At 43.2% G+C, this 18,710-nt stretch overlaps 1 protein-coding gene across 1 annotated transcript in view; it reads right to left on the bottom strand.

Annotated features, from left to right (window-relative positions):
• Positions 1 to 532: 532 nt before the first annotated feature.
• HDLBP (high density lipoprotein binding protein) overlaps positions 533 to 18,710 on the bottom strand; it is a 73,759-nt gene continuing 55,581 nt past the window's right edge. Inside the window, exons 19-28 of the mRNA XM_082249010.1 lie at positions 9,642 to 9,860; positions 9,409 to 9,553; positions 9,168 to 9,316; positions 8,941 to 9,045; positions 7,306 to 7,440; positions 5,081 to 5,224; positions 4,521 to 4,700; positions 3,319 to 3,435; positions 3,034 to 3,168; positions 533 to 1,719 (exon numbers count right to left, since the gene is read on the bottom strand). Coding sequence (XP_082105136.1) covers positions 1,585 to 1,719; positions 3,034 to 3,168; positions 3,319 to 3,435; positions 4,521 to 4,700; positions 5,081 to 5,224; positions 7,306 to 7,440; positions 8,941 to 9,045; positions 9,168 to 9,316; positions 9,409 to 9,553; positions 9,642 to 9,860 — 1,464 coding nt within the window. The 3' untranslated portion in view covers positions 533 to 1,584. The remainder of the gene's footprint in view (positions 1,720 to 3,033; positions 3,169 to 3,318; positions 3,436 to 4,520; positions 4,701 to 5,080; positions 5,225 to 7,305; positions 7,441 to 8,940; positions 9,046 to 9,167; positions 9,317 to 9,408; positions 9,554 to 9,641; positions 9,861 to 18,710) is intronic.

The following is an 18,710-nucleotide window of genomic DNA, read 5'->3' as shown; positions in this document are numbered from 1 at the left end:
CAGGAAGGGGGTAAAATCTTCCGGGGCTTAAGTGGTTAATCACTGCAAGGTAAGACCTGTGTAAGGGCAGCATTTGCCAGATGGTGATAGAGGTCCCTTTGCACCCGATTGCTGCCAGATACTTGGTAAATTAACTCACATTTCCTGGAGTCCTATTCTCAGGAATAAAGTACTACACCTAGGGATGTCAGTAGTTCGGTATCTTACTCCTTAGGACAGCTTGTAAGCACATCCTTATGACTGGCAATCGTGGGCACAAGTGTCAACTGGTATCTGGCTCTGCACAGAAGGCTTGCCATTTAATGTTTCAGGTATACCCAGGCTGTTCGATGTCTGATTATAAACTACTACTGAAGGATGTTTTTTCCCCACTGCACCTGAGGAACCTGCAGAAGCACATACAAATCTCAAGCCATAATTGTAGACATATTCTAACGCCATTCAGCAATTAAAAAATCAGAATTACCAACGTTTATAGAAGTTAACAAAATAAACAGCATGTTTCACCAGTTATTCCAGTAAAGAACAAGACTTTGGCTTTTATAGGATGTTTATTTCCTGAACTTTGTGTACAGGAAGTTGATACTGAGGCACAGTAAGAAGAAATGTCCAAGGGTTAAGGGGGCTGAGGAGAGGTCTGGAAAAACCTGGAGCTAATGTTATCCCCCACCCAAACAGGACAAAACATGATCCCTTTCCCCCGGCATCAGAGGTAAGGGGACAAGAGGAAGGACTGTGACAGGACTATTGAGATGCAGTGGGCTCTCTAACCAAGTTCGCTCATGGCATATCTTCTATCAGCAGCAAAAGGGTAAAATTCAGTTTTGATGCCACCACTGTAAAATTCTAGGCTTCTCCACAGCTTGGAAAACAATTGGCTGTAATGACTTAAAACCGAATGAGAGGAAGTGGGAGAAAGGTGTTCACACACTCTAAACCCCCATTTGTGCATATCCTACCCCCCCCCCCCCCCAATGACTCTGGCAGTGACAGGGTTACAGGGCACTTTACAATACATTCTGCACTGCAGCAGGACAGCAGTTGTATTAAGACCCAAGTGTATTGAAGGCATCAGGATGGCACCCAGGAGACCTATGCAGCCCTCCAAGTCATCCCACCCTCACACTAAACATTCATTTGCTAAACACAACTACCAAGTATATCACAACTGTGCAAACAAGAATTTCATTGAATGTTCTTGTGGGACAATGATTATTTCTTCCAATGGTTTGGTGCATTTTATACTATGCGTAGACTTTAACCATTAAAATAGGGAAGAAGTCTTGGTAATCAAGTCAACACCACTTGCATCTCTGAAGAATAGCAAGATGCTGTGGTGGCAGTTTGCACTTTGAAGCAAACAGCTTTACCCAACTAAAGTTGTAGGGACAAATAATTTGCTCACTATGGCCTATCCTGTCACTACATTGCCCATATATTATTTTTCATGAGGAGCCAGAAACCCAGAAGTGCCAAGTAAACCCCTGCAGCATTGACCGGTTATACAAGATTCTGGGAGGCAAAGGAAAAAGGGGTGAAAGAGGAGATGATGGTATGAGTGAGTCAGACACAGCAACAGGAGAATTAACAGGAAGCAGACATGTCAGCAGGCATCAGGCCCTTTCCACCGCCGTGTCTCTTGGGGCCCCATGGAGATGTTTTAGGGGCGACTGCAGCCCCAAAAATGGGGAAATCCTCCGAGCTGGTCAGGTCAGGAGCCTAGAAGGGAAAAAAAAAAAATGTAAACTGTCTTTAAAGTGATTGCCAAACTATTTTTTTAGAATAAAACAGGTTTCTTTACCTGCTCAATGTGCAATGTAATTGTACAGAGCAGCCCAATCAAACTCTCGTGTACCCCACCAACTCCTCTTCTTGGTGTGCCCCCACAGCAAGTTGCCCGCTATTGGGACACACTTGCAGGCTCGCTCCCGAACAGCATTGCAGCTCCCGTGTCGCAAGCTTTGACCAACAGAAGTGGGAGCCAATGGCTCCCACTGCCTCAGTGCACCGTGAGAGCTGCTACAGATGGACACAGCTTATATGCAAGTATAAGGCGGGATGTAGCGAGCATACTTCTAAACACGTTATACCCTAATGCAGGGAACCCATTAAGGTAAAAAATAAAAATGTGTTGGCTTTAGAAGCACTTTGAAAAGAAGCCTTTCACAAAATGGCTGTTCAGGGACAATTTTCATCTGCTTCAGGAGATGTAATTGAAAGACAGATAAGAGTCAACAGCTAGATATACAAACTCTTCATAACAACCTAATTTTAGGCACAGAATGCATTGGTCATTATGCAAAGGCAGCAACAGTTTAAGCTGGGTATGTTACAGTGGGAATTGAACATTTCCATATTAACTTAGATTTGAAACAGTGTTGATTTGCAACCTTGCATTACAAACAGAACATGGGACAGATAAAACATGTTAAACTGGTGCAGCACTCTGACCATTAGGCTCGGTTCACATATATGCGATGCGGGAAGGCTGCGAATTTGCAGCCTGTTCCCGCATCGCACACGCACCCCCGGCAGTTCACACTGCCATATGCGATACGCTGGGGGTGTCAATGTAATCTTAACGACACCCCCAGTTTGATCGCATATCGCAGTGCGATCGTGCAGTTCGCACAGGATCGGATCGCACAAGTGTGAACCGCTGTGCGATCCGATCCTGATGCGGCAGCAAAAATGCCTCCTGTGCGTGTTTGCTGCGGGTGCGATGCGAATTTAGCCATACAAACTGTATGGCTATACTCGCACCGCACAGCTGATCGCATGTAATGTCGGAGCAGTGCGCTCCGACATTACATGCGAACCCCGCACACGCAGAAGTGTGAACCGGGGCGTATGGAAAGGAATTTGCAAAAGCATATGTGAGCCTGCCTTAAAAAAAAAAAAAAAAAAAAGGAAGGTTTATGTAAATTCTCTCCAATTTATTTAAAAACCCACTTATTGAAATGAACATTTACAGTAACACATGCCCATTACATTATAGAAGTCATTTCTATAGGGGCCCTTGTACAATCTCACCTTCTCATTGCTGCCTGAAGATGCCCAGGGGGCATCACGCACCACAAAGCCCTTGGATGGCTGGGGCTTGGACTCTTCCTGAGGGTGGGGCTTCATGTATGACTGCATTGCTTCATTCTCCACCACATCAGACATCTAAAAAGGGAATGCCAGATAAAACTCCTTTGTTTTTAAAATAATGTTTTACCTAGAACACTGCTGGAAGTATGCAAAACATGGCATCTAAAATTAGGAGTATCAGCAGACATAACCCAAGTAGAACAGCCCTGATCTGGATACACTTACATATTCCTCCTCTAAATTCAGCAAGTGATCAATGGCTTCATCTACATCCTCGGGTTTGCCCATTACAGTCACACAGTTGGGGTCAGGGGCACCAGTCTGAGGGAAACGAATATCCACCTGGGAGAAAAAGGGGTTGTTTAAAAGTGAACTTTTGCATTCTGCTAGCATGCCAACAAACCTTGTAAAACCTTATAACCTGCTCCAAAAAAGTTTAGTCTGCATCTTTGGGTGAAGGAATGTATTTGAAATAGTGATATTCGGTACAGTTCTACATTTTTGAAGTCATCAGATAAGCTCTTTTCATCACCAATTATTCCCCTGGCTGCTGACAAAGCGGTCACAGTAAAGGCAGATATGTCTGACATGCAAGCCTTGGACACGTTTGCTTCACCTTCTCTATGCTATAGTAGGCATGATGGTACTACCCAATAGGGAAAGACTTGGGTCTCAGTGGACAGACTTTGTTCACTTATCAGGCACCAGTGAGTGATTACAAGCTCAATAGTTAAATTATGGTGGCATTTTTTGGAAGGCGAAGTGTATAGTGGGCGCTGTATGCGTGTGTGTTTGCTTGTCCAGCCCGCACAGCTGGTTGTGCTTTTACATGTAAGTGCAATTTATTTCGGTCGGCAATAAAATTTATACAGAGAGCACTAGATCTTGTCCTGGTCTCCCTTACATCATCATCGTGAATGACCTGGAGTACACAGTGGCATAAGGATCGGCACCATCTTGACCGTTATTTGCATATCGGCAATAGGTCTTTATCCCTGGAAGGGGACAGTCAATTCTGACCCATTGGCAAAACAGGGGTAAGAACATAAGGTGAGTGGCCATACATCCATTGGTGAAGGTGAGCACTGACACGGGATTTATTTTTAGAGCACTGGCACTTTAGTTTGCATCTGCACGATTATAGCATATTTGAACATGTTCTTTTTTACACAGTTGTGGGAATTTTCTATTGTATTCTTATATATACACACTTTTGTATAAAATTCAATGGTATCACTATTTTTTAGATCACTAATTTTGATATGCACATTTGTATTTAGATTTAATTCATTTAAGTGGCGCAGCACTGTTCTTCGATATTCATTTTTTTGGAAACATGTCTCAAATATTTTGGAATCATTTTTTAATGAAGTACAAAAAGCAACAAAATGTATACTTTGTAATCCCCTCATCCAGAAATAACTTGCCTTAAATTCATCCATAATTTTGCGTATGGCTTTCCCTCTGGCCCCGATAATGCGGGCATGAACACGTTGGTCCAAAGTAATGTCTTCAGACACCATTTGTTCTAAATCACCAACGATTTGCAGGATTGCTTCTTTAGCAGCCTCTGTGTTTTTCTCATAACCTGTGATGGTGATCTGTTCCTGTAAGGATTACAAATATGGACATTGATTACAGGAATTGCCTGATAGGAATAGCAAGCAACATGTATACAGAGGAAAATTGGCTACATCTGCTGCACAAGCAACTTCTATTGTCACTCACAGTCAACAGGAGGTTGTAATTTATCTTGCTCCAGGGAACATAATACACAATTTCAAAACAATCTGCAGTTTTAACCCTAAATTATAAGCCAATCAATACAGGATGTGGCATGACTCCAGTTACAAAATAAAGAAAATCTGACAATTTTTCTGTATCCATGTAACCTCCCAATTTCAAGTTATAGGTGTAAACATGTTATACTAAATCTTTTGAATGTACTGGTTTGCAGAAACAAACCTCAGTGCATCAAAGGTTTTACCTGGCTTTCATCATTCTTGTCTGGAAACTGGATGTTGACATCATGCTCAGTGCGGATCTGGCTAATAACTGCACCCTTACGACCAATAATCTTGGGATGAAATTTGGGGTCAACCGTGATAGCCAGTTTGAAGCTTCTCAAAGCCTGCAAAACAAAATGTTAAAAATAACCTAAGGCCCAGACTATATGGCTACTCCCCTTGCTGATGCAAAGTTGAAATTTATAGGCACCCTCATGTTAGGGAGTATATAGTTTGAGAAGTACAATTGAGGAAATTCAATAAATTCCTAACACATTTCTGACACTGTGGCCCTTTAAAATTGCCTGCGCCAGATTCAAAAGCCCGGCTGCTCATTTCCGTAGATTTGACAACACATGCAACAGATTCAGATAGTTCCTAAAAGAGCCATTTTACAAAAGCGGAGGTATTAATTCAAATTGTTACCTCCATTTTGTTGACAACGAAACTGGAGGTAAAAAAAAAAAAAAAAAAAGACCAGAATAGAAGCTGACCTCTAGGTTTAATGTCCCTTTAACTAGATCTTTTGAGACAAGCTGACCTAATCAAGCCTATTTTCTAAAACAAGCATGCCCAGTATAAACTATCCGTAGCGTCAGCTACATACAGTATACAGTCTTGTGTTCTCTTGAATACAAATTTTCCTCTGATTGGCCAAGTCTGAGATTGTGACATCTGTCCGCTTCTCTGCCTCAGCCAGGGGAAGCTTTGTATTTATTCTGAGAATATAAAGCAGTCTATGAAAGGCTGAAAATTGCTCAGCCGGATTCAGTTTTGTTCCAGGTGTGAGACAAAGTTTTCATCTCACTGCCAGAACACAGGGCTATATACTGTATGTTGCTGAGATTAAATGCAGTTTATTTAGCGCACTCAGGGCGGGTAGAAAATAGTTTGGGCCACCAAACCTGGAAATCAAGGGACATAAAACTGCTTTTTCTTCACAACAGAAAGGTAGGACCCTGCAACAAAGTTTGTTAAAGTACCTGCAATGTACAATAAAGCGGAGTTCCAGTTTTTGGGTTTGTTAAAAGTCAGTAGCTACAAAAAAAAGTGTAGCTGCTGATTCTTAACACACACACACACACACACTTGTCCCACGGTCCAGTGATGCAGCTGGTGGGAGCCTTGGTTCTCTCCCTCTTCTCCCTGTGACGCCAGCATCTCTAGTGTGGACACCTGGCTGACAGCTTGCGGCTTCACAGACAGTTGCGAACTGCACGTCCTAAGTGGACGGGCAATCTTCTGGGACCTGTGACGTGTCCCAAAAGATTGCAGGGGGAGCGGCCTGAGCAAAAGTGGAAGCGGGTACCTGTCAAATGTAGGTACCCACTCCCTCCCCAAAAAAATGACATGCCAAATGTGGAGCTCCGCTTTACCCACCCATAAGGAATGTTTTTTTGCCTCAAATGTGGAATTCCTTTTATGCAAGACCAGTACTCCATACGTCTCTGTTTTGATGCACATTGGAAATGCTGAATTTCCACCCATAGTTTCTTACTAAACTTGTACTTCGCTTCCACACTGCCCATTCTCTGCACGTACGCTTTACAAATTTTACGGGAGCAATGTGTACAGTAAAGCTTGAGCAAAAATTTTGGTACGTGTTGAACAGCTTCATTTCTTAATGCAATTGAAGCACCTTTTAGCTTCAAATCTGAGGCCATTAACTAACAGTAACAGCAAGAGTACTGTCTAAACAAGTTCCCAGTTTTTTTTTTGTTTTGTTTTTTTTGCATTTGATGCCATTGTATAGTCAAGAGGCTTGAGTAAGAGTCTAGAATGATTACCAACAGGAAAGCCTGTCAGTACAGAAATATTTCCAAATTATTGATTCTAGGAGGATTCTCACAGACACGGTTTGCTTGAGGGCCAGTTCACACCATAGAAACGCAGTCTGGATGCCTTCCAGATGCTTTTCTGCACGCGTGATTTTGATGCGTTCCAGTGCCTTTTTGATGCTGTCCAGTGCAGGAAAAATGCAGCATATTCTTTTTTTCTGGAACTGGAAAGCACTGGAAATTAAAGTACTGGTGTGAACTATGGCATTGGAAACCATATAACCTACTTTCCATGGATTTTTGATGCAGAAAAAAGAACACTTGACTGCATGTGGTGTGAAATGGCCCTTTGAGATGTTGATGCTAACAAGGCTAGGAAATACCCACACAGGAGAGCACTGAACAGGTCACATCTTCATAGGACTCACCCGATCCTCTTGCTCAGCCTGAAGTTCCTTCACTCGGTCTAGAAGTCCACCTTTAGCGCGGTCTAGGTTACTGGAAAGCCCAGTGATGATGATAACGTCAGATTGGAGTTCAGGAGCAGGCACTTGGATGTTAACCTGCAACATGAGTATTGGCATTAGGGTGAAGTACTTTTTAATCTAATAGAATGCTTAAAATGATATTCAAGTTATTTTATTTTGTTTAAAATGACTAACATGTCATACTTACCCACTCTGTGCAGTGGTTTTGCACAGAGAAACCCAGATCCTCCTCTTCTCAGGTCCCCTGCTGACACTTCTGGCCCCTCCCGCCTGCCGAGTTCCCACACAGCAAACAGCTTGTTATAGGGGCACCCGAGCAGAGCTGCTGCTCTGTATATGTTCATTCAGACACTGGGCCGTGGCTTGGCCCCGTCACCTCTTATTGGCTCACTGATTTGACAGCAGTGGGAGCCAATGGCGCTCGCTGCCGTCTCAGCCAATGAGGAGTACCCAGACAGCCGAGGCTCTTGTGCAACATCGCTGAATCGAGATAGGGCACCGGCAAGTTTTAGGGGGGGGGGGGGGGGGGGGGGACTGCTGCACACAGGTTTTTTATCTTAATGCATTATGGAATTGACAGCAGTGGGAGCCAATGGCGCTCGCTGTCTCAGGCCCAATGAGGAGTACCCAGACAGCCGAGGCTCTTGTGCAACATCACTGAATCGAGATATGGCTCTGGCAAGTTTTAGGGGGGGGGGGGGGGCTGCTGCACACGGGTTTTTTATCTTAATGCATTACTGGGAAAAAAAAAAAAACTTCTGCTTTTAGAATCACCTTAGATTTAAAATGAAAAATCAATAAAGGGAGAAACCATCATGATTAGGTTCAATCAATTAAATGTGCATTTAAAGGACAGTAAACTCACTAGAATGTGCTGTTGTATGGGGGGGCTAGGTTTGTTCTCCATGCCCCCCTTGTGAATGTAGCCACCCTTTCCTGCTCACCCCCAAACTGGACTACACATCTTTATGCAGACAATTCAGCTCTAGGGGGGAAAAAAAGTAGACACAAGAGCAGAGCATGTGACCAGAAATTACAGCACTACTCACTCTGCACCAGTAGAGGACAGGGAGCGTACACAGAACAATAAAAGTCCAGTAGCTGAAAGAAATGTAAACAATCACAGGGCTGTTATTTCATATGGTTATAAACACCCCTGAATTGAGGGGGCAGCATGTAACATCAAATGGCCTCAGCTGTGAGGACAGATAAGGCCAACTCCCAGGCTAGCCATACCCGCACAGATTTCTCCAACTATAACAGTGTAGATTAAGGCACTTCCACTGCCAGCTACTGTATTTAAGCAGCTACAGCACCTGCAGATGCTTGAATACCCAAAGAGTGACCGCATTAAAATTATATTAGGAGCCCAAACAAGACTTGTTTTTGGACTAACTTTTCTAGTCTCAAACTAAATGTTCTAGGTAAACAATGGCAAAAATATAATAAAAAAATAAAAAAAAAAAATCACAAGCTACAGATAAATGCAGCCTTAATCTTCCTTTGCCATTGAGCATTATAAAAAGCAGATGATTCATAGAGGACTTTAGAAGTCTGTTTTACAAATATACCTACCTCAAACTCATCCATCATCTTGCGAATGCCAGACCCCTTCTGTCCAATGATGTAACGATGAAGATCATATGGGACCTCTACTTCAATACTGACAGGTACAAGTGCCTGCAGAAAGGATAGACTAAAGTTAGAAAAGTAACAAGCAGTTAAAACACAAGGAGTTACTTCGCATGGCATAGGAGGTAAACGTTCAAAAAAATGACTGATGAAAAACCGTGATCACTTACCCTCAGTGCTTCACTGGCTCCATCACATCTCTCCTTCCGGCCAGATATCAATATGATGTCACACTTCTTAGGTGAGCCAGGCTCAGGAGCAACTTTAGCCTCTAATCCTTCCTCCCCATTCTCTTGTGCTGGTGACTCGGCATTGGGTGCTAGCAAAAAGAAAAGCAGAAGGAGTTGGAGAAAGCCCATGTCCAATTACATTGGTTTTCATTCTACAGCACTAGCGGTGAGCTTTTGTTACCTCCCTGAGGGTTCTCCTCTCGATCAGGAAATTTTATCTGCACGCCATGCTCTCTAGTAATCTGCTGGATTCTAGAGCCTTTAGGTCCCATTATAGAGCGATGGAATTTTTGAGGAATCATGCACTCAATGGTCACTTGAGCCTCCTGGATAATAGTAATAACCACCACATTATTGCTACAGTTCTGCAGAAATGCTACACAGATTGCAACAAGTTGGTCAACTGAATCTTACCAAGTCCTCAATAATGTCTAGGATCTTCTTCTTTGCAGCTTCAACACATTCTTTTGCACCTTTCAGGGTAACACGATCACTCTGTACACCAGAGCGAGGAAAGCTGACAGCTACACCACCATATTCATCTGCGATATCACGCAGTACTTGTCCTCTCCGGATCACAAAGTAACGATGGTGTTTAGGATCCACAGACATTGAATCCTCTACAACGTTATCCTAAAAAAAAAAAAAAAAATTAAATACATACATATATATATATATATATATATATATATATATATATATATATAATCTCCATACCCATATCCAAGTCACAACAATATATAATCACAGTCTGCTTATAATCCAAGTCACAACAATAGATAATCACAGTCTGCTTAAACTAATAACACACAATAAAAGGTTGCCATGCTTTTATTGAACACACCATGTAAACATTAACAGTGCAGGTAGAAAAAGTATGTGAACCCCTAGACTAATGACATCTCCAAGAACCAATTGGAGTGAGATGTCAGCCAACTGGAGTCCAATGAGATTGGAGGTGTTGGTTACAGCAGCCCTGCCCTATAAAAAAAACACACCAGTTCTGGGTTTGCTTTTCACAAGAAGCATTGCCTGATGCGAATGATGCCTCGCACAAAAGAGCTCTCAGAAGACCTACGATTAAGAATTGTTGACTTGCATAAAGCTGGAAAGGGTTATAAAAGCATCTCCAAAAGCCTTGCTGTTCATCAGTCCACGGTACGACAAATTGTCTATAACTGGAGAAAGTTCAGCACTGCTGCTACTCTCCCTAGGAGTGGCCGTCCTGTAAAGATGACTGCAAGAGCACAGCGCAGACTGCTCAATGAGGTGAAGAAGAATCCTAGAGTGTCAGCTAAAGACTTACAAAAGTCACTGGCAAACGCCAACATCCCTGTTAGCAAATTTACAATACGTAAAACACTAAACAAGAATGGATTTCATGGGAGGATACCAAAGAGGAAGCCACTGCTGTCCAAACAAAACATTGTTGCATGTTTACAGTTTGCACAAGAGCACCTGGATGTTCCACAGCAGTACTGGCAAAATATTCTGTGGACAGATGAAACCAAAGTTGAGTAGTTTGGAAGAAACACACAACACTATGTGTGGCGAAAAAGAGGCACAGCACACCAACATCAAAACCTCATCCCAACTGTGAAGTATGGTGGTGAGGGCATCATGGTTTGGGGCTGCTTTGCTGCGTCAGGGCCTGGACGGATTGCTATCATCGAAGGAAAAATTCCCAAGTTTATCAAGACATTTTGCAGGAGAACTTAAGGCCATCTGTCTACCAGCTGAAGCTCAACACAAGATGTTGCAACAGGACAATGACCCAAAGCATAGAAGTAAATCAACAACAGAATGGCTTAAACAGAAGAAAATACGCCTTCTGAAGTGGCCCAGTCAGAGTCCTGACCTCAACCTGATTGAGATGCTGTGGCATGACCTCAAGAAAGCGATTCACACCAGACATCCCAAGAATATTGCTGAACTGAAACAGTTCGTAAAGAGGAATGGTCAATTACTACTCCTGACCGTCGTGCACGTCTGATCTGCAACTACAGCTAACATTTGGTTGAAGTTATTGCTGCCAAAAGGAGGTTCAACCAGTTATTAAACCCAAGGGTTCACATACTTTTTTCCACCTGCACTGTAAATGTTTACATGGTGTGTTCAATAAAAACATGGCAACATTTCATTCTTTGTGCGTTATTAGTTTAAGCAGACTGCGATTGTCTATTGCTGTGACTTCGATGATCAGATCACATTTTATGACCAATTTGTGCAGAAATACATATTCCAAAGGGTTCACATACTTTTTCTTGCAGCAGCTGTATATCTATATATCTATACACACACAGCCCTCAAAAATTCCACTCGCCTGCTCGCATTTTGCGAGTGGAATTATGAGGATGGCGAGTAAGGGCTGTGCTGTATGGGGAATGTATTCGTGCTTGCCGCCGCCGTTCACAGCGCAGCCTGCATTCTTTCGTACAGCTCCTCTCCACCTCCTGAATGTCCCCGCCCCTCACAGGCTCGCAGCGTGAGCATCAGTGGCGGCCGGTGCGTTGGCTTCAGAAAAGGGTGGACCCGGGGCGCAGAGCAGTGCACCCTGAGCCCACCCATTGTGTGACAATAGCAAATTAATATATTGTCACATGGATCCTCCTCCTGGCCAATCAGGAAGCGGGTCTGAGACCCGTTTCCTGATTGGCCGAAAGGTGAACAATTGCCATTGGCCAAGGAGGAGGACGACTCGGGAGACGGAGGATTGAGGAGAAGCCGCCGCTGCATCAGGCAAGTGCACTGCTCTATCGGCACGCTGTGGTCACTCTGCATTGAAAGGGGGCACGCTGTGGTCACTCTGCATTGAAAGGGGGCACGTTTAAGAGCTATTTTACGAGGGCATGTTTAGGGGTGGAGCAGGGTAGGGTTTGGGTGGGGCAACAAGTGGCAAGCAACTCTAAAGGCTTGGCTAGTAGCTTGACTTGAAATTGAGATTATATATATATATATATATATATATATATATATATATATACACACATATACATATACACACACACACACATACATACACTACAGACCAAAAGTTTGGACACCTTCTCAAAGTTTTCTTTATTTTCAAGACTATGAAAATTGTAGAGTCACACTTCAAGAGGTAGTCACCTGAAATGGTCTTCCAACAGTCTTGAAATTCCCAGAGATGCTTAGCACTTGTTGGCCCTTTTGCCTTCACTCTCCTTGGTCAAATAGCCCTTACACAGCCTGGAGGTGTGTTTGGGGTCATTGTCCAGTTGAAAAATAAATGATGGTCCAACTAAAACGCAAACCGGATGGAATAGCATGCCGCTGCAAGATGCTGTGGTAGCCATGCTGGTTTCGTATGCCTTCAATCTTGAATAAATCCCCAACAGTGTCACCAGCAAAGCACCCCCACACCATCACACCTCCTCCTCCATGCTTCACGGTGGGAACCAGGCATGTAGAGTCCATCCGTTCACCTTTTCTGCATCGTACAAATTTGGACTCATCAGACCAAAGCACAGATTTCCACTGGTCTAATGTCCATTCCTTGTGTTCTTTAGCCCAAACAAGTCTCTTCTGCTTGTTGCCTTTCTTTAGCAGTGGTTTCCTAGCAGATATTCTACCATGAAGCCCTGATTCACACAGTCTCCTCTTAACAGTTGTTCTAGAGATGGGTCTGCTGCTACAACTCCGTGTGCCATTGACCTGGTCTCTAATCTGAGCTGCCGTTAACCTGCGTTTTCTGAGGCTGGTGACTCGGATGAACTTATCTTCTGCAGCAGAGGTGACTCTTGGTCTTCCTTTCCTGGGGCGGTCCACATGTGAGCCAGTTTCTTTGTAGCGCTTAATGGTTTTTGTGACTTCACTTGGGGACACTTTCAAAGTTTTCCCAATTTTTCTGACTGATTGACCTTCATTTCTTAAAGTAATGATGGCCACTCATTTTCCTGTACTTGGCTGCTTTTTTCTTGCCATAATGCAAATTCTAACAGTCTATTCAGTAGGACTATCAGTTGTGTAGCCACCTGACTTCTGCACAACACAACTGATGGTCCCAACCTCATTTATAAGGCAAGAAATCACACTTCTTAAACCTGACAGGGCACGCCTGTGAAGTGAAAACCATTTCAGGTGACTCTACAATTTTCATAGTCATGAAAATAAAGAAAACTCTTTGAATGGGAAGGTGTGTCCAAACTTTTGGTCTGTACTAATTATATATATATATATATATATATATATATATATATATATATATATATATATATATATATATATATATATATATATATATATATATACACATATATACATATACACACATACATACATATACACACACATACATGCACACACACACACGCCCCTCTATCCATCCATTATATCTATAGGTCATTGTACAGATCTCTTTTTAGAATTATACAGGATTTATATAGCGCCGACAGTTTGTGAAGCGCTTTACAATATGAGGGAAGACAATACAGTTACAATACAATTCAATACAGGAGGATTTAGATGGCCCTGCTCATTAGAGCTTACACTCTAGAAGGGGGGGTCAAGTGAAACAAAAAGGAAATAGCTGTGGGGGGTGAGCTGATGGAGAAAATGGAGGTACAGTTGTCAGGTTTGGGTAGGATAGGCTTCTCTGAAGAGGAGGGTTTTCAGAGATCGTCTAAAAGCTAAGAGTAGGAGATAAATCGGACAGATAAGGATAAGGAGTTTTGAGACTAGGCTAGTGATGTAGCTGGGGGTTAAGTTGTGGATGGCTTTAGTAAGATGTTGTTAGTATTTTGAATTTAATTTGTTGGGTGAGCGGAAGCCAGTGGAGGGCTTGACAGAGGAGCAGCAGACACTGAGCGATTGGTAAGGTGGATGAGTCTGGCGGCAGCATTCATGATGGATTGAAGGGGGGATAGCCTGTGTAGGGGGTAAGCCAATGAGAAGGTAATTGCAGTAGTCGAGGCGCGAAATGACCAGGGAATGAACTAGGAGCTTTGTTGTGTCTTTGGTTAGAAAGGGGCGTATTTTGGAGATGTTGCGGAAGTTGAGGCGGCAAGATTTGGACAGTGATTGGCTGTGGGTCTTAAAAGAGTTCAGAGTCCAGAACAACCCCTGGGACCTTGGCATGCGGGGATGGGCTGATAGTAATGCTATCCATATTGACAGAGATCAGGGGAAGGGGCATGTGGTGGAGGAAAGATTATAAGCTCGGTTTTGGACGGATTGAGTTTGAGGTAATGGTGTGACATACAGACTGATAGATAGTAGATTAGTGATACGTGAGGAGACTGAGGGAGAGAGCTGAGGGGTGGATAAATAGATTCGAGTATCGTCAGCATAGAGACAGTATTGGAAGCCGTGGGAGGCTATCAGCTGACCTAGAGAGGACGTGTAGATTGAAATAGGAGGGGTCCGAGAACAGAGCCTTGGGGGACCCCAACAGAAAAAGGAAGAGGAGAGGAGAGGAGGAAGTAGAATTTTAAGTAACGCTAAAGGTGCGGTTGGATAAGTAGGAAGATAACCAGTGAAGAGTACAGTCACGGAGACCAAAGGCGTGGAGTTTGAGGAGGAGGGGGATGGTCAACCGTATTAAAGGCAGCAGAAAGGTCCGGGAGTAGGAGTACAGAATAGTGTCCATTGGTTTTGGCAGTTAGTAGATCGTTTGTCAGTTTTAGGAGAGCAGTTTCAGTGGAGTGTTGAGGCCGAAATCCAGACTGAAAGGGATCAAGGAGGCTATTCTCAGCAAGGTGGTCGGTTGTAGACCAGACGTTCAAGGAGTTTGGATAAAAAGGGGAGCAAGGAAATAGGGCGTAGTTTGTTAAGATCGATTGGGTCCAGTGAGGGCTTTTTATGTATGGGACTGACTAGTGCATGTTTTAGAGAGTTGGGGGAAGATGCCAGAAGAGAGGGAGAGATTGAAGATGTGGGTTAGAGAGCGTAGAATAGGGCCAGAGGGTGAACGTAGCATTTGAGAGGGAACAGGATCCAGAGGACAGGTGGTTAAGTGGACGTTAGCAAGTAGTTTAGCAACCTCATATATAGTAGTGGGGTTGAATGAGGGAAGTAGTGATTGCACCTGTGGGCATGAAGTGTGAAGCATGGAAGGTATCTGAACAGCAATGATTTCCTCACGAATTGTATTAATCTTCTGTTTAAAGTGGTTGGCAATCTCCTGGGCAGTGAGTGAGTCAGTGAGAGGAGGTAGTGGAGGACAGAGTCGAGAATTAAAGGTAGCGAAGAGTTGCCAGGGGCAAGATGACAAGTTGTTGCATCTTTTCTTATGTATACACATTCACACATGCTCATTTCTAGTCCATGGCGGATTTTTTTTTCTGTTCAATATTTCATAAAAATATTTGTACAAAAAAAGCTTGTACAGTAAACCTTATACTAAGCAGTGCTGGACAGTCTATAAGAGGTGCAGCAACCACAAAGTTTTAACATGTTAAAACGGTCAAATATATTATAAATGAAAAAAATTAAAAAAAACACCACTTTTCATGAAGTGAACTAATGGGTGTCTATTAGTTCCTTAAAGTTTTGAAAAGTATGATTGGGGCTGAGAGCTCTAGTTGGCTTGTTTTAGATTGTCCTCTGTGCCCCGAACCCTCCCACTTTTAATTTTAGCGAATATATATATTTTTTTTGCCTCATGTGATTGAACGTGTGGTTCTCAAAGTGTAGGGCTTTGATCATCATTGCGTTGGTCATTTCCGCTTTCCGGCTTCTCGTCCCGTGGAACTCAAGGCGTCCCGGGCAGTGGCACGCTGTGTATTGCATGCAATTGTTCTTCCACAGATGTGAGTTTTTGGCTTTTGTTTACGCCACCCAACATTTTTTTTAGCACCAATCACCATGGATACGAAGGTAAAGAACACAAGAACAGACAATTTACAGCTGTGTTTTTGGGTTGTACACAGTGTAGAAAACAACCAGTAATTATATGAGGTTATCCAATCAACATTCTGATAATTCAGTATGGAAAACAATAACTCTCCATGTGGGTTAACATAGGTTTACAGGCAAACAAAGAAAAGAGGGTATGAGACATGAGGGGGGGGGGGGGGGATGGGTAGAAGTTAGGTGGAAAATTTGGGATAGCTCCTCCATAAAACAGATATCTACCTTTTGAAGCCACTGAGTGGTGGACAGAATCATTTTAGTATAGCTGTTATTTAAATTGAAGCCATTGTATTTTTGGATAGAAATTAGAGCAATATTTATGGGCTGACTTCTCAGTCGGCTACCGGCTCTTTAGTAAGGATGGGCCCGCACCTTAATGGGGACTGTACAGCTCTTTTGGGGAGAAAGATGGCCACCAAGTTGGAGGGGCTTTTAAACTAGGAGACGGGGGGGAAGGGCTCAGAAGTGGAGTCAGGTAGGAGGGAGCAAAGGACTGAAGGCAGTTGTAGGGTCAGCAGCAACAGTAGGTCCACAACGTCAATATGTAGGTCTGTGCGGGAGAACCTCAGACCAAAAAGGAACATAACCACCAATCACGTTTAACTTCAGTAAAACCAAGAGGGGTATATGCTAATGCCAGGAGCCTAGCTAATAAAATGGATGAGTTGGAAATATATTAGTACATGTGGAGGACATAGACCTTGTGGGAATAGCGGAGACTTGATTCGACCCCTCACATGACTGGCTGGCAAATATCCAAGGGTATTCGGTGTACCAAAAGGACAGGGTAGGAAAAAGAGGGGGAGGGGTATGTCTCTACGTCAAGAACAATGTAAGGGTGATTGAGAGGAGTGACATTACGGAAGGGATGAGTATGGAGTTAGAATCCGTGTGGGTAGAACTCCATAGGGAAGGAGAAAAGGGAAAAGTAATTGTGGGGGTTTGCTATAGGCCACCTAAACAAGGGGAGGAGGTAGAGCTGGAATTTTTAGCACTATTGGGTAAAGTGGAAAAGCTAGGATCAGTCATCATATTGGGGGACTTCAATTATCCCGACATTGACTGGGGAGAGGGGACTACACACTCACAGAAGGCCGTCTATTCACGGAAACCTTACAGGATAATTACACGTCACAGTTGGTGGATTCTCCTACTAGAGAAAACGCAATCCTGGATATATTGATCACTAATGACCCAGACCTAATCTCGGAGGTAGGAGTGCAGGACTACCTGGGCTCTAGTGATCACAGGATGAACACATTTAGCGTAAACAACAATATAGCAACCCTTAACTTCAGAAGGGCAAACTTTCCAAAATTGTACTCATTGATGAAAAGGGTAAACTGGGACCAAACCCTGGGATCACTGACCACAGAGGAAAAATGGGAATGCTTTAGGAACATATTAAAGCAAATGCATCTTGCAGTGCATTCCTATGGGAAATAAATTTAGAAGAGAAAGCCAAACCTGGCTGGCTAAACCGTAGCGTTAAAAAACTTATTTGGGGTAAAAAATTGGCCTTCAGGAAATATAAATCAGAGGGCACAGTATCGGCTTTCAACCAATACAAGGAGGCAAATAAGAAGAGTAAACACGAAATCAAGATGGCTAAAAAACTTTGAGAGACAAATAGCGCAGGATAGTAAAAAACAAAAAACAAAAAATTCTTTAAATATATCAACAGCAAAAAAAACTAGGGCAGAGCATATTGCACACATAATTAACGATGATGGGAGGATGGTTACAGAGGACACTGAAAAAGCAACCGTGCTGAATGCTTTTTTCTCATCAGTATTTACACAGGAAACAAAGGGGTACACTGACCATGACTGTATGGTTAGTGGTAATACACAGGACTTGCCACTATGGTTAACTGAGGGTGAAATCAGGGAAAGGCTGGATAAACTTAACACAAACAAATCACCAGGCCCGGATGGTGTACATCCGAGAGTACTCAAGGAACTCAGTAAGGTTATATCTAGACCACTGTTCCTGATCTTTGCTGACAGTATTAGGACAGGAGATGTACCAGGGGAGTGGAGGAAAGCAAACGTGATTCCGATATTCAAAAAGGGTCAGAGGCATATATCGGGAAATTATAGGCCTGTCAGTCTGACATCAGTAGTATGTAAACTTCTGGAGGAGATAAGGGACTATATAGTAGAGTTTGCTAAAGACAACAGCATCAGCAGTAACCAGCATGGGTTTACAAGTGGGCGTTCTTGTCAAACCAATCTCAACATTCTAAGAGGAGGTGAGCTGTGAGCTAGATAGGGGCAGACCAGTGGATGTGGTGTACTTAGATTTCACTAAGGCGTTTGATACAGTTCCCCATAAGCGCTTAATTTATAAAATAAGGTCTGCAGGTATCGACAGCAGCTCTTGGATACGGAACTGGCTAAAAGGGCGTGTCCAAAGGGTGATAATAAACAGCGCATACTCAGACTGGTCTGAGGTAGTAAGCGGGGTCCCCCAAGGCTCAGTCCTGGGACCAACCTTGTTCAATTTATTCATAAACCGCATCGAGGACGGGATCAGTAGTTCGATATCAGTTTTTGCAGATGACACAAAATTGGGCAGGGCAATAACTGCACAGCATGAAGCAGATAT

The sequence above is a fragment of the Pelophylax lessonae genome, assembly GCF_965119305.1.
Source record: "Pelophylax lessonae genome assembly, chromosome: 3".
Classification (NCBI taxonomy): Eukaryota; Metazoa; Chordata; class Amphibia; order Anura; family Ranidae; genus Pelophylax; species Pelophylax lessonae.
The sequence above is the reverse complement of the archived record's forward strand: the minus strand, read 5'-3'. Positions and strand labels throughout refer to the sequence as shown.